This window comes from Pempheris klunzingeri, chromosome 4, assembly GCF_042242105.1.
Source record: "Pempheris klunzingeri isolate RE-2024b chromosome 4, fPemKlu1.hap1, whole genome shotgun sequence".
Taxonomy (NCBI): domain Eukaryota; kingdom Metazoa; phylum Chordata; class Actinopteri; order Acropomatiformes; family Pempheridae; genus Pempheris; species Pempheris klunzingeri.
Window position 1 is genome coordinate 28,671,290 of NC_092015.1, and position 14,644 is coordinate 28,685,933.

General features: G+C 44.5%; 1 protein-coding gene across 1 annotated transcript in view; it reads left to right on the forward strand.

Moving 5' to 3' along the window:
• Positions 1-1,751: 1,751 nt before the first annotated feature.
• sgsm2 (small G protein signaling modulator 2) overlaps positions 1,752-14,644 on the forward strand; it is a 69,245-nt gene continuing 56,352 nt past the window's right edge. The window contains exon 1 of the mRNA XM_070829103.1: positions 1,752-1,817. Coding sequence (XP_070685204.1) covers positions 1,758-1,817 — 60 coding nt within the window. The 5' untranslated portion in view covers positions 1,752-1,757. The remainder of the gene's footprint in view (positions 1,818-14,644) is intronic.

Genomic DNA, 14,644 nt, shown 5'->3' on the forward strand with positions numbered 1-14,644 from the left:
GAGCAGTATGTTTACAGAGCAGCCGAACTGACTGGAGTCGTCTTAATACAGAAGCCGATCAATCATTTTTCATCTGGCCATGATCAGCGGTGATCAGAAACAGCAGCAGTAAAGTTGCACATGAGCATGATACATATAATCTTAGTCCAATAAGATTGTTATCTCTGACTTTTCTCTGCTCCGGACCCTTTCCAGCCTGTCGTCTTTAGTTTGTGGCAGAGGAGAGGAAAATGGGAAAGGGAAAAATGAGCAGCTTCACTGTGGGTCGACTCTCTGTGCTGAGCTGTCGGTCAGTAAGCTCTCTCGGTGTCCTCCAACACTGATTCAGCATCCTGAGTGCAGCCGACGTGGTTTCCACTGTACAATAAACGTCACTTTTAAACTGAGCTAATGAATACTGAATCAGATGGTTCCCACAGCTGAACAACAGACTAAAGCTGAAACAATGAGCCCATTAATCAGCTAAATGGACCCTAATCAATCAGGGTTACCCTGCCGGCTCTGGGCTTTTGAGCTCTGCAGCATGATCCCGGTAAACCTGCTCCACAGCAGCTGTCTTAATGTTGATTGGTGCTTACTTGGTCATGAATATACGATGCTATCAAGAGATACTTCTGAAGTGTTCAAAAGGGAGATTTGAAGAAAGTTTTCAGGGGGTTTGAAAGTTACCAGAAACCTACTGTACCTCATCAGAACTGCGTGGGTACGGCCTGGAGAAAAAACCTGTTTTCAAGCCCTGTCAAGTGCAGCAGGAAACAGAAACACAGGCAGAGCTTTGTGTCTGATAGCTGCAGGTGCATCCTCAGCCCACACGGAGGCACAAGCAGGAGGTCTAGTGGCAGGGGGGGGGAGGTACTCTTCATCACGCTGCCGTGACGTCATTTATTTTGCAGCAGGCCAGCCTGGCATCAGCTCTGAGACTGGACCTGTGCTTCAGAAGGCACTATTTTTAGAGTCCTTGTGATCAGCTGCAGTCTCTCTCTCTCTCTCTGTCTCTCTGTCTCTCTGTCTCTCTCTCTCTCTCTCTCTCTCTCTCTCTCTCTCTCTCTCTCTCTCTCTGTGTGTGTGTGTGTTGGTGCTATTGTGCCAAGCTTGTGAATGAGATCATTAAATAAGCTGCGTTTGAATGAAGTCGTTAAACACATTAGGCTTCACTCACACAACGATGTGAAAACACACACACACACACACACACACACACACACACACATGAAGAGTGTGACTCCACCTGCTCTGATGCACTCACACACACACACACAGACATACAGACATACAGAACAATGAGCTGGATGGACATGACCGGATGTGGATGTATTCACTAGCAGATGTAAACATGAGTGACTGATGACAACAACAGACATGGACCAGCCCCCCCCCCCACCCCGGAGAGGCAGCCTCTCCCCTGCTGTAACCTCCTCCTCCCCAGGAGAGATGCTATTAATAAGTCGGAGGCTCCACAGGTTGGTGTGTTGGATGCTGGATGCTGCGGGGCGGGGCTGGATGCTGGGGGGCGGTGTGCGCTCCACTGATTTCTCCCTCCTCCCCCTCCTCCCCCTCCTCCTCCTCCATTGATCAGTACAGTGAGGAAGGCGGATCCTCTGACGTCGCCGTCGAGCTGCTCGGCTGCGTCAGAGTCCAGCTGAGCGAAGGAAGAAGGAAACGGGGAATAAAAGGAAAGCGGTGCAGAAGGCCGGGGACAGTCAGCCAGACACACCTGCGTCGTGCCCACGGACGGACGGACGGACGGACGGACAGACATGGAGGGCTCCACGGAGGAAGACCACAAAGAGAAATTATTATGGACCGTGAAACGAGAGGTAGGCGCTGCTGAGCGGCGGCCCGTCGGCTCCTCTGTCTGATTCCATGTCAGGATTGTGGTGAAGCTGCTCCGCACCCTGTCACACCACAACTTCACCAAACTGGTGCTGAATGCTCAGGCTTCATGTCCTCTCTTACTGCACCTGAGCGTGCTTCTCTAATGAGTGGAAGGGATTTCTGGGGGCTGTGCTCCACTGCCTCTACACCATATCTGGAACAAGTTTAAACTGACCAGTGTGTTTGCCATCATCTCCTGTGCATGCTTGCTGTTTTGTGTGCACAATATGCAATCAGGTGTCTTTGTAAAACACCATCCTGTGTCCCCGACCAGGAACCATGATGGGTGGGAGGCTCCAGGATCCCACTCACTCACTGTGGGTCTTATCTGAGCAGAGGCAGAATGTAAAGGCACCTCTTCTCTCGTGCATCTGGCAACAACAGCCTGCAGTTTTATTTCATATTTTAATATTTCACCAACATACCAAGGCTAGTCTTTGTGATGTGAAAACTTATTTGGCAGTAAACGGTTCAACTGTAAACTGATTGTGGCTTTTCCAAAGATGCAGGCGTCCATTAATGAGCGAGCCCTGCAGGCAGTAATCCTCTGTGTGGAGCGTGACAGAAAGGTATCTGTCTCCAGCAGCAGCGCGACCATCCACAGCACCACCACAGGCTTTTTGTTCCTGCTGATGATTGTGTCTCACATCTCTCCAGAGCAGAATACATCATTACTCCTTTAACCCCTCTTCCCACTCCCACTGTAATCCTCGCTCTGCCTTCTATCCGAAGCTTCAGCCACAGAGATTTCCCTACGCTCAAATGTCAGCGCAAATCAAAGGCAGCTGAAGGTGTGGCTCGCCGCCTCTACCTCCGTCTGAGGGACCGAGTGTGAGCGTGGAGTGTCATCATTATAATGGAGAGGAAGGGTTGAGCTGAAAAACTCTAGCTGACAGTCAAACAGACATTTTTATTATTTTATAAGACAAACCATCAGATTTACCCAATGATGCTGCGTTAGTTCTCAGTCCTCCACTTTAACCACCACTGACTTCATTAAAGTCACGGTTTCATATCTGAGGGTGGACAAAACAGAGGAACATGTTTTGTGAGGGACTTACAGTACAAGTGTTTGAGGTGTTTTTCCTCAGCCAGACTCCCCACGTGGTCTGAGCTGGACGCCAGCCTGTGACTTCTCTTCCTTCAGGTCGATGCAGTTCGCCTTGTGTTTCCCTCTTGGCATTTTTAAGTAATGTTGCTGCTTTTCCACAGAACCAACCACAGTTTGGTTCCATCAGCAGGCGACGTACCGGCAGCTGTTTAATTTTGATTGCTTAGAGAGTCATAGTCAACCCCCCCAGAGGTCAATGGCACCAAAGCAGCACTGATGGGTGCCCGTTCGTCTTCTTAGTGAGCTGTAACTTGGAAAAGATTGGAAGCAGCAGGAAACAACTAAATGGGCCTAAAAGTTGAATTGATATCAAGTCCGACATGATCCTGACAGAATGTCCTGATGCTGGATGGACTGGAGTATCACAGGCCTTTTACAGACCAGGGGTTATACCACAGATGCTGCATTTATTGCCCCAGAAGTCCTAAAATCTCTTCTTGGCCTCTGACTGTTGGTAGAACTTTACAAATCTGGTATTTAAAGCAGCCAAAGTTAAAATTGAAATGTGTTTCTGGAGCCTGTTTCCAAACAGTGAGGATACCGGTGCTAAACACTCTTCTGTCCTCCTCCCGCCGGCCCACAGTCACCCACAGGTTTGGGTCTTAAATAATTGAATCATCACAACGGCTGGAAATAGCTTCACTTCTCAGGATGTCTGCAGGCGGCGGCGGGGGGGGGGGATCTGTGTCTCCTGAACACAGCAGAGCATCAGGGGAAGGAGCAGGACCGTTGGTGTGAAGCTGTGTGCTGGCGCTCTGAGCTGTATCTCCACACACACACACACACCTCCGCTCACTGAGGCTTGTGCTCCGCTAGCATTACATCCAGATGTTAAAGAATACTAGTGTCTCCGCAGCCTCGTCTGTAATCATTGTCTTTACATGTTGGCTGTCATTTGTTTCTCTACTCCACCAAATTTTTTGCTATGTGATATCGTACAGAGTCACAGCCGTGGTCAGGATCACAGTACGGATCAGTCTGCTTGGTGTCAGTGTGTCAGTTTTTAATAAATCCAGAACATCTTTGGGTGAGCGCAGGCTGTGGTTTTTGGAGACACTGACCTAAGAGTACTCTCTGTACATCAGATAAACCCAAAGCCAGTGTGGCTAATCGTCCGAGATCAATCTGTCCTAACTTAACAGGGAGTTACTGCTGCTTCAGAACCATATTGATCTGTTGTTTTGCAAATGTAGTCAAAAATGCAATATTTTGCCCACTTTGTTCAGATGGCAGATAGCTGTTGTATTCTCTGTGTGTATCCAGTATAAAAATCAATGGTGTGATTGGCCACAGTTCATCCAGGAGATGCTGGTCAATGCCGTCTGACATTTTAAAGCACAGCAGACTGAGCTGTGAGAGACTGACGTGGACAAAGCCCACCAGCTCCTGCTTTGAAGCTCCCTGTCTCTTTAAGCGGCTCTCTCAGCTATCTCTGTATTGCTTGGCAACTGAAAGCTTTAGCAGCTCCATAAGAAGTTAAATTGCATCAGTTGGCGATTTAATATCGCAGCAGTGATGCACCCTGTCAGGTGGTCTCTGGTAGTGGCACACAAAGTGCCTCTGTGTGTTCACCTGCAGCCATCAGGAGCCTTTTGTTTGGTCATATGTGCAGAGATGCTCCATTTAGAAGATGGGTGAGGCTGTCGCGCTGGCAAAGAAGGCTTCCTGTTAATATTTATTAATAAGCACAACAAGTGTGCCTTCTGTTCTGTTCTGGTCTGTTTGAGGAAAATGGGAAGTGGTAGCCGGTCGTACAATTTCTCCACCAGGCAGCAACAAATCAAAATGAGCATGTGAGATCAGAGAGCAGATTCTCCACCCGGTGGAAGAGTTATTACGATACTGAAACAAGTCTGGGGCCTTGGTCAGTGTGAACATGTCCTGCTTTAGGCACACCTCCATTCTTTCCTGAGGCTTCTGAAGCTGCACAGGTTCTGTGTTTTAGGGACAGTCAGAGGTGTCGTATGCCCAAAGCTCTCTGACGAGTGTGATGATGACAGATGACTGGGAGAGTGCAGTGCCCACCGTGATCCAGGTGTCAGAGCCACAGGAAAAAAATCACCATTGCACTTATTCAGAAACACGGCAGAGAGCTGACATGAGCTTCTTCTGATATTTGTTCAAATGTAACATTTTGACCAGATGATGGTCAGCGATGCTTTTACAATAGGTTCTCTGGGGAAGAAAGCTGAGATGTTTCACTGGACACATGAAACCTTTGACATGATGGTGGTGCTGGATAGAACATCAGGGGATCACCGCATTGATTAGGATCCATCTTCTGAGGACCCTGAATGTCTTTTCGGTTTAAATTGTGAGATATTTCAGTCTGAACCAAAGTGGTGCACCGGTCGACCGATCGGTGTTGCCGTCCTCCGAGCCGATCATGGCTGAAAAGGTTTGAGGATGTTCTTCATGAGACCAGCCCGGCGTGTGGTTTGTCCCTCCGGATGATGACAGAGATACCGTGGGCTTCAAATCAAAAGCTTCTCTCTGCCTTAATTAATCACCACAATTAAGCAGTCTTAAATTATAATCCTTAGATTCTATTTTATGCTTCAAATTCATTTTAAAAAGAACCTTTTAGTTTTAGATTATTTAATGAGAGAGATATATTTTATTTTTAGAAAAAAAAAGCATTTACATATCCAAATTAATAACCACCAGAGAAAAACCACCCATAGACTGTATGTAAGAAGTGGACGTAGCTACAGAGACAAAGCCTTGAGTCTGGCCTTTCTGGTGTCACCATCTTGGTTTTTTAGAGCCAGAAGTGACATTTGTTCCACAAAGACCTCCTCTGATTGGTCAGTTAGCAGGTAGCCACACCCTAATGCCCCCACCCCCCCTTCCTGATCTGTTTTCCTCTAAATGAGACCATAATTTAATCATGCTGTGCTGAAGAGGACTGTAGACTAGTGACTGAGTCGGCTCATTTTCTCATTGACTTCCATCCAATCAGACTTCCTGTTTGGAGCAGGTGGAGTCGCCCCCTGCTGGAGATTAGAGAGGATGCAGCTTTAAGGCTCCTCAGCGTCAGCTTCACTGTTCAGACCCAGAAGTTCAGTCCACTTCTTTATACAGTCAACGGTTTGTAGTCGTCTCTTCTCGTTCAGTCCGGGGGTGTCTCCTCTGTGATGGAGGGGCCGCCTTAGGTGTACGATAATTATCCTATTTGTACGATAATTTTGCCCTCTGTACGATCAATAATCCAAAAAAAGGCCAAATGTACGATAATTTGACAGTTTTCGTGAACGCGTGCTTCCAATCAGCCTTGCTCTAATCTGCTGTACAGTTTTTGTGAACCCTGAAGGCATCTCTTATCACGTGACATTTCCAATCAATCATAACTGGGTTAGCGTGAGATACGAGCACCTGGATACAGGTGACGTTGGTCTCTGAATAATGAGCATGATTGGCTGATCGTGCCCAATTAATTATTTGATATGTTTTATTATTGAGTAATAGTTGGCAGCTGGCACTGTTTAAGTTTGAAGATGTGCAGTTATTTGTCATTTTTGAGGACAAAGAGAGAAAGTTCTGAATTATTCTCTGAAAAAAGATTGTTCATATAAGTAATTCAAATAGTATTCAAATGTTGGACTGCAAAAATAAACTTCACTAAGTGAAGCCAGATTTACTCTTTATTTTCTTCTCAGTTATTATGAATACTGTTTCAAAAAAGTGAACCTGCTGTGTCAGTCCCCTCACGGTGGGAGGCCTCATGATTTAGCTCATTAGTTCCCACCTGTCATTTGTTTATGGGGGACACATTAGTGTAACACAGCTAAGCTGGAGCACACAGCAGTGGATGAGGACGCTTTTAAACACACATAGAACGACTATATCTGACGATCGTGCAACAGTAAGCTTGTTATTTTGGTTATGACGGGTGGACGATCATTTACCCCAAAATACGATAATTTCCAGTCTGTGGTACGATAATTCTACATTTCCCACCTGGAAACACTGCCGCTGGCTTGTGCATTGAGAGAAACGTTCTTCACACCTCAGCACAGCTGGCTGGTGACGGCGTTAAGTTGTTGTGACTGTTGGATTGTTAGTATCAGCAAAGTTACGAACATTCCCAAATACAGTGAGACGATTTGGCGAGCGTTTAGTTTCCTGATGAGTAGTTGTTTGCTGAAGGTAAGCAGTGACTGTATATTGTGTTTATAATGCATGTTTAATCCTATTCCAGCCAGATTATTTGGCTTTGAGTTTTTGTGTAGCCTTGTCATTTGAGGACGTAAGAGTTAACTTATATCTGCACTCAAGCAACCACGTTACAGCAGGTCTGAGGAGAAGTAGATCTGTCTGGTCTGGTCAACATCAGTAGTCTGACCGCGGTGTTGGAGGCCGCCGCCACAGGCTTCCATTCCTCTAATACCATTTCCTGTGTTGTGTTTGCTACTCTGAGCTGCCTTGGTTGCCATATTGCAGCTTGCAGCTAAACAGCATTAAGTTTCCTCTCCCTGAAGAAATACTCTGTTATTATGCAGCGGAGTGTTGGGTAAGTTCTCCCTCAGACTGACACCTCCTCCAGGACACAATCATTTCTTATTTTATGACTGCAGCTCCACGAGCCGTCTCTCTAAACTGCACTGACATCCACTTGATATTTTGTACTCTGAGGTTAAATGTTAATTTCCGCTCTATTTTCTTGACGGGGGAAGTGGAGGAATTGATTCGACACAGAATATGGCACCTTTTAAGGAGAGGAAATGATCGCAGATTTGCCGTATCTGTAAATGTTACGAGTTTCAACCTGCTGCAGGTCAACAGGTGCGATCAGGGCAAGTGAAGACATATTGATTCCACTAACTCATCCTTCAGAGTGTGCTGTCAACAAGCACCACCGCAGCCCCCCCCATCTCCTCCTCCTCCTCCTCCTCCTCCTCATCCTCCCACTCCTCATCCACCAACACCGCCAGGGCATGAATAATTACCTCCATTAATAATTACCTCATTAATGACTGTGTCTCTGTTGCGGCCTAACAATGGCTGATTAGGGTGGAGCCATGTTGTATATGAGCTCTGCAGACTAGAGGGAAGCGAAGGCACCACGGCACACAGAGACAGGAACACAGTGTGCTAAAGAAAACACACACAGCAGTTTACTGGCATTTTAACGATGCATAATTCCACCTTAACAGGAACTGTAATGAGTAGTGACACTGTACTGAGGACCACACCGGCACTTTTGAATGTTTGAGCCCATTTACTGTCAATGAGAGCAAATAGTCAGCATCTAATGTCACAGTTTCAATCTTTTCAGTCATTTTATAAGCAGAAATTCAAAACATAGTTCCAGCTTGTCTTTTGTGATAGTTGAGTAAATATCTTTAGTCCTACAAAACAAGACATTTGAACACGTCACTGTGGGATTCTGACAGTTGTGATGAGGATGATGTTCTAGTTTTGAGTATTTTACATGGAAAATGATTAATAGTTATTGTTAGTTGCAGCCTTAACATTGATCACATCTACCGTCTGTTATCACATGTTGCAGACCAAGCCGCTGTGTTTTCTACCAGACAGTCAGACAGCCATTGGTTTCCATTCATTTCTCTGCAGCCTCAACATAAACCTGAAGGTAGAAACTTCAGACTGCGTTCATTTTGCAGAAAAGTGGATGTTAAATGTGACTCGTCACACGACTTCAGTCGGTTTCAGAGTCTGAGAGTTAGAAGGAAAAGGTGTATTAAAGTGTTAAATGTAAAGTACACAAAGAACTCACTGCTGATGTTCTGTTGTTTGCTCCGGATGAAGGGAAAAGCAACTGTGTCCTTATGTAAGTGACAGTTGGCTAATGAGCTCGTCCCCCCCGATCCTCCCAGAAACCATTAGCCTCAGGATTCTCAGAAGTATTTCAAAGTTGGCCAGCACCACTCAGCCGTTTGACACAAGCCAACTATATCTTATTATTTTAGTGTCGACCTCAGAACGACATGTCTGCTTTGTGTGGGATGAATTGTTAATGAAAGTCCTCTTTTAGCTAAAATAAATAAATGCAAGTGTGTGTGTGTGTGTGTGTGTGTGTGTGTGTGTGGCCGCCGCCATGTTGTTTCCCGGCCTGAATTACCAATGAGTGCCTGTTATTGTGCCTGTTCATTACCGGTGTCACCTGTGTAATTAACTATGACCAATCCTTTGGTGTCCACAGCAGAGAAGATGAATGGTACTCACACAGTAGTTAGTTACTGAGGGATTACAACACAGTAAAACTGGTAACACACGGACACAAAAGAATATAAGGATTCCCACATTATAAAGTCTGCCTACTTCTTTCAGATAAATAGTTCAGTGCTGCACTCTCAGCTTTTTTTCCTTCCTCCAGTCAGTGTGCATGAAAAACTCTCCTTTATTATGTCGATATTAAATAATCTGGGAGGCATAATGTTTCTTTCAAAATGTATTTTCTGTTGCAGTTCTGATAATGTAAGAGACAGGCTTGTCCTCCTACCTCTTACCTGGGGGGCATCGCTGAGACAAGCAGGAGGAAAGTCGTCACAGACAAATGGAGCTGAAATATTTGGAGTCTTCATTCTAACTTTAAAGGCACCAAACCAAAGCAGCCAGTCGGGCCTAAACCCAACCGTCTGCAGGCTAAAGCCGTCATCCTCATTTCTATCTGACACACAAACACTGAGGTGAGGAGAGATTTAGTATTTTTATGGGTCAGAGCCATTTTTCATGTCGCTGTCGTAATAAAAGTTTGCAGGTGATGAGGCATTTTGGACATTATTTAAAAAGAGGAAGGTAACGGCTGGAGTTTTTGTGTCTTAGTGTACTTTTTTGGTTTTCTAGCTGAATTCCAGTGGAAGCAGCTTAAAACTCAGGTGGTGCTGGTCATCTCACCTGTGACATCCATCAGATGTTACGTTCATAACCATAGTTGGTTTGAAACTACAGCTTTAAGAAAACACTGTAAATTCCTTAATTTTACTTCCAGTTACAGAGAATGAATCACAGTCGTGGTTGAAACCAATCAGACAAACGCACAGAGTTTTATAGAGATGGTGATTCTGTTCACTTTACAACTAATTAGGCGTCAACTAACCCCCGCACACTGTGTCACTGAGTGTTTTTGATGGTTAACAACGTTAAGTTATGAGAATGAAAGGGACTCAGCCTCCCTGTGATGTAGGGATGAATGATGCAAGATGTTGCTAGATTGATGATGAGTGATTCACATGAGAGTAAAAAAAGTGGGACAACAAACCCTTGTCGCCCCCCATGCAGAGCTTCTTCGAAGATTCAAGAGACTTACAAGTTCTTCACCTCCAGAATGGGTCTCCCTGCTGAAAATGTTTCAGTAATTAAAACTTAAAACTACTTGGATGTGGATGTGTCCAGAAGTCGTCTGCCCTCAGTGTACAGCAGGCTAATTAACACGTATTGTAACGCTAAGTCCTCTTAATACACTTAATCACGCACTGAGGAGCATGCCAAACTTCAAACCCAACATAACCCTGACAGCCAGAAACTAATTATACCGGTTCATTCCCGAACACAATCAATCCAATCTCACAGTCGCTCACACCCAGATGAAGGAATCGACCCCTGTGGCCGACCGCTGTGCATCACTTTGTTCTGATTCATTGGGCAGAGTTATAGCTGTAGGTAAATGTATGGATCTATTTGCACATCTCTGTGGGGGATGCGGTCAGTCAGAGGCAGCAGTTCTCCAGAGAATTCAGTCCAACCTGAGAGTGATGTCTGCTGGGCCAGCAGACGTCGTGTCTCTGGCCACATTGATCCTACGTTTAGCCATCACACGCTAGAGCGATGGAGAGCGAAGCGTTCAGCATTGGCCGGGCTGAGGTAGTTTGACATTCAGGTTATCAGGAGTACAGTTTGTATTGGTGGAAGCACAGAACTGTCACACGTGAGAGAAGGTGAGTCAGTGATAAGAGTTCTAACTGTAGTCTGTAAGCCTCGAAACCATTTCCTAGTTTTTTCCTTATCAAGGTGTGTGGGTGTCTGGTGTGTTAACACAGGAATGGTAATTAGCCAGTTTGACCAGATCTGTAGGCTAATGGCACTCGACCGTTCAACAAGTTCAACGAGGTGACACGGTTTCCATTTTCAAGCAGTCTTATGAATAAGGATGTGTACAAATTTTACATCTCATAATGTCATTTTCATTGTCTTACAGATAGATGCAGGTCCTGAACAGACAAACGTCTCGAGATAAATAAAATGGATTTACAGCTGAAAGAGAAAGTGACCTTTTAACCTCATTACCCGACTCCTTCCAGTTCTCAATTACAGTCCTCAGTGCCCCCATCACTGCTCCATCATTCATTCTGTGGCTGATTTATTTTAAGATGGGGGCTTTTTGTTTTTACTGTAGTTAAGCGGGAGCCTGACTGTGTCTATGCTGTGAGATTCAACTGGCAGTTTACAGACTGAATGGTTGCTGCCAGTTGTGTAACATCACATGAATAACCAGGAATGGCTAATGGCGAGCCACTTCCCCTCAGCCGTCTTCATAACCACCCACCCTGCTGAGGTGAATCCCCAGCAGGCGGCTCAGAGGTCAGGGCACATGTACGTTGAAGCAGTGTCCATGGAGACGGTGGGGGTTCAGTGATACTCCAGCAGAGCTCCTATAGTGCTGTTGGCAGAGCTGCCTGGTCCTCCTCACAAACTGTATTGCTTGTTTGTGTAAGCATTAAAACGTTGTGATTAGGGGTGCGGCAGTGCACAAGACATCCATGGTTCCATATGTACCTCAGATTTGGGGGCCAAAGAGCAGAAAAAAATACAGATAGAAAATAACACTGAAGACCCTTTTATTTTGAACAATCTACACATCCAACAATGGCTCATTGGCTGGAAGTATTAAAGGAAGTATTAAGAAAACTACATTTGTGTTTTTTACAGAGTCAGGACACCTGGTGAGACCAGCTCTATAACACACTGTATACCTGCTCTATAACGCACTGTATACCTGCTCTATAACGCACTGTATACCAGCTCTATAACACACTGTATACCTGCTCTATAACACACACTGTATACCTGCTCTATAACACACACTGTATACCTGCTCTATAACACACTGTATACCTGCTCTATAACGCACTGTATACCTGCTCTATAACACACACTGTATACCTGCTCTATAACACACACTGTATACCTGCTCTATAACACACACTGTATACCTGCTCTATAACACACTGTATACCTGCTCTATAACACACACTGTATACCTGCTCTATAACACATACTGTATACCTGCTCTATAACACACACTGTATACCTGCTCTATAACACACTGTATACCTGCTCTATAACACACTGTATACCTGCTCTATAACACACACTGTATACCTGCTCTATAACACACTGTATACCTGCTCTATAACACACTGTATACCTGCTCTATAACACACACTGTATACCTGCTCTATAACACACACTGTATACCTGCTCTATAACACACACTGTATACCTGCTCTATAACACACTGTATACCTGCTCTATAACACACTATATATCTGCTCTATAACACACTGTATACCTGCTCTATAACACACTGTATACCTGCTCTATGACACTCTGTAAACCTGCTCTATAACGCACTGTATACCTACTCTATAACGCACTGTATACCTGCTCTATAACGCACTGTATACCTGCTCTATAACACGCACTGTATACCTGCTCTATAACACACACTGTATACCTGCTCTATAACACACTGTATACCTGCTCTATAACACACTATATATCTGCTCTATAACACACTGTATACCTGCTCTATGACACTCTGTAAACCTGCTCTATAACACACTGTATACCTGCTCTATGACACTCTGTAAACCTGCTCTATAACACACTGTATACCTACTCTATAACACACACTGTATATCAGCTCTATAACACACACACACTGTATACCTGCTCTATAACACACACACTGTATATCTGCTCTATAACACACTGTATACCTGCTCTATAACACACACACTGTGTATATCTGCTCTATAACACACACTGTATATCTGCTCTATAACACACTGTATACCTGCTCTATAACACACACTGTATAGCTGCTCTATAACACACACTGTGTATACCAGCTCTATAACACACTGTATAGCTGCTCTATAACACATACGGTGTACCTGCTCTATAACACACACTGTGTATATCTGCTCTACAACACACACTGTGTATACCTGCTCTATAACACACACTGTATACCTGCTCTATAACACACACTGTGTACCTGCTCTATAACACACACTGTGTACCTGCTCTATAACACACTGTATATCTGCTCTATAACACATGGTGTACCTGCTCTATAACACACACACTGTGTATATCTGCTCTATAACACACACGGTGTATATCAGCTGAGCGGTGCACTGCCAAAGTGTTGCTGGAGTACTCGTGGTCTAGACTTATTGTTTGAATAATTATTAATTCTAAAAAGACAGGAATAGTTTGGATCACATCTCATTAGCATACCGAAGGAAAGTCACCTACCAAACTGAACATCCTGTACCGAACGACTGGGGAAGAATACAGTCACTGTTTCCCAGTTGAGACCCTGTTTTATTTGCATGTGGTTACACTAGAAATGACTGTGGTCTCTCAAGTATAACGGACAACACTGTGATCCTGTTGGTGTCTGATTCTGTGTGAGAATCGTGTGTGAAACAACATTGTTTTCAATTTGTTATCAGTCTTATTTGCCTAATCTTCACAAGGGATCCATGACACGATACATGTGTCATTACAACCCCCGTACCAACCTTAGTACGAAGGAGCGAGTGTCAGATTATGTTTATTTCCTCTGTCAGTGACGATCTAAAATGGTTTTCTCCCTCAGTCACGTTCAGTCAGTCACACAGTACACAGTAATCTCTCTCCTCATGTTTCTTTACTTTTACTTGATTACACTCTATAGAGCCAAAAGAATTCACGATAACAAGATTAGTGCAATTTCTATAGAAAGTAGAAAGTGCATCTTAAACTGTGTTCATTGTCGTTTTGGCAGCTGAATTACACCGTGAGTGTATGGAGGTAGAAAAAGAACAATAGTTGCACAAAAGCGAACAAAAAGAGCAATTACACTTTGAAGCAGCTGAAACAAAATCACCTGTGGGAAGCAGGGACGGAGGGTTTGTGTGTGAGCCCCCACGCTGACAGCCAACCACTCTGTGATTTATCTACGTTATATACTGTGATTTAATGTCCACTGACCTCACACACTCTCACACCGTCGGTCCAATGCAGGAAGACAAGTTTAGTTCATCGGATTTGAAGCTGGAGTGAAACACTGAATAGGTACATGATATTAAATGTGTATTAATTACACAATATATGTTTTATTTTTTGAATATCACAGATTGGTACTCCGAGGCATCTGGATAATTGCTGGGAGAGAAGAAGTTGGACGGTCGCATCCTTAATCTTGTTCATAAGCAAAGGAAACCTAAACAGGGATGCCATTTTAGTTCCTGAGCTGCGGTCCTGTGTTGGCTCAGCTTCTCAAACTATTTGTTTAAAAATGGATGTTAACGCCTTCACACTGGCTCCATGCCACAAACATGTATTAGAACATTTCGACCGTACTCATGTTTAAAGAATAGATATGTGTAACTTTTTAAACATCTTGACCAGGCGAAGATC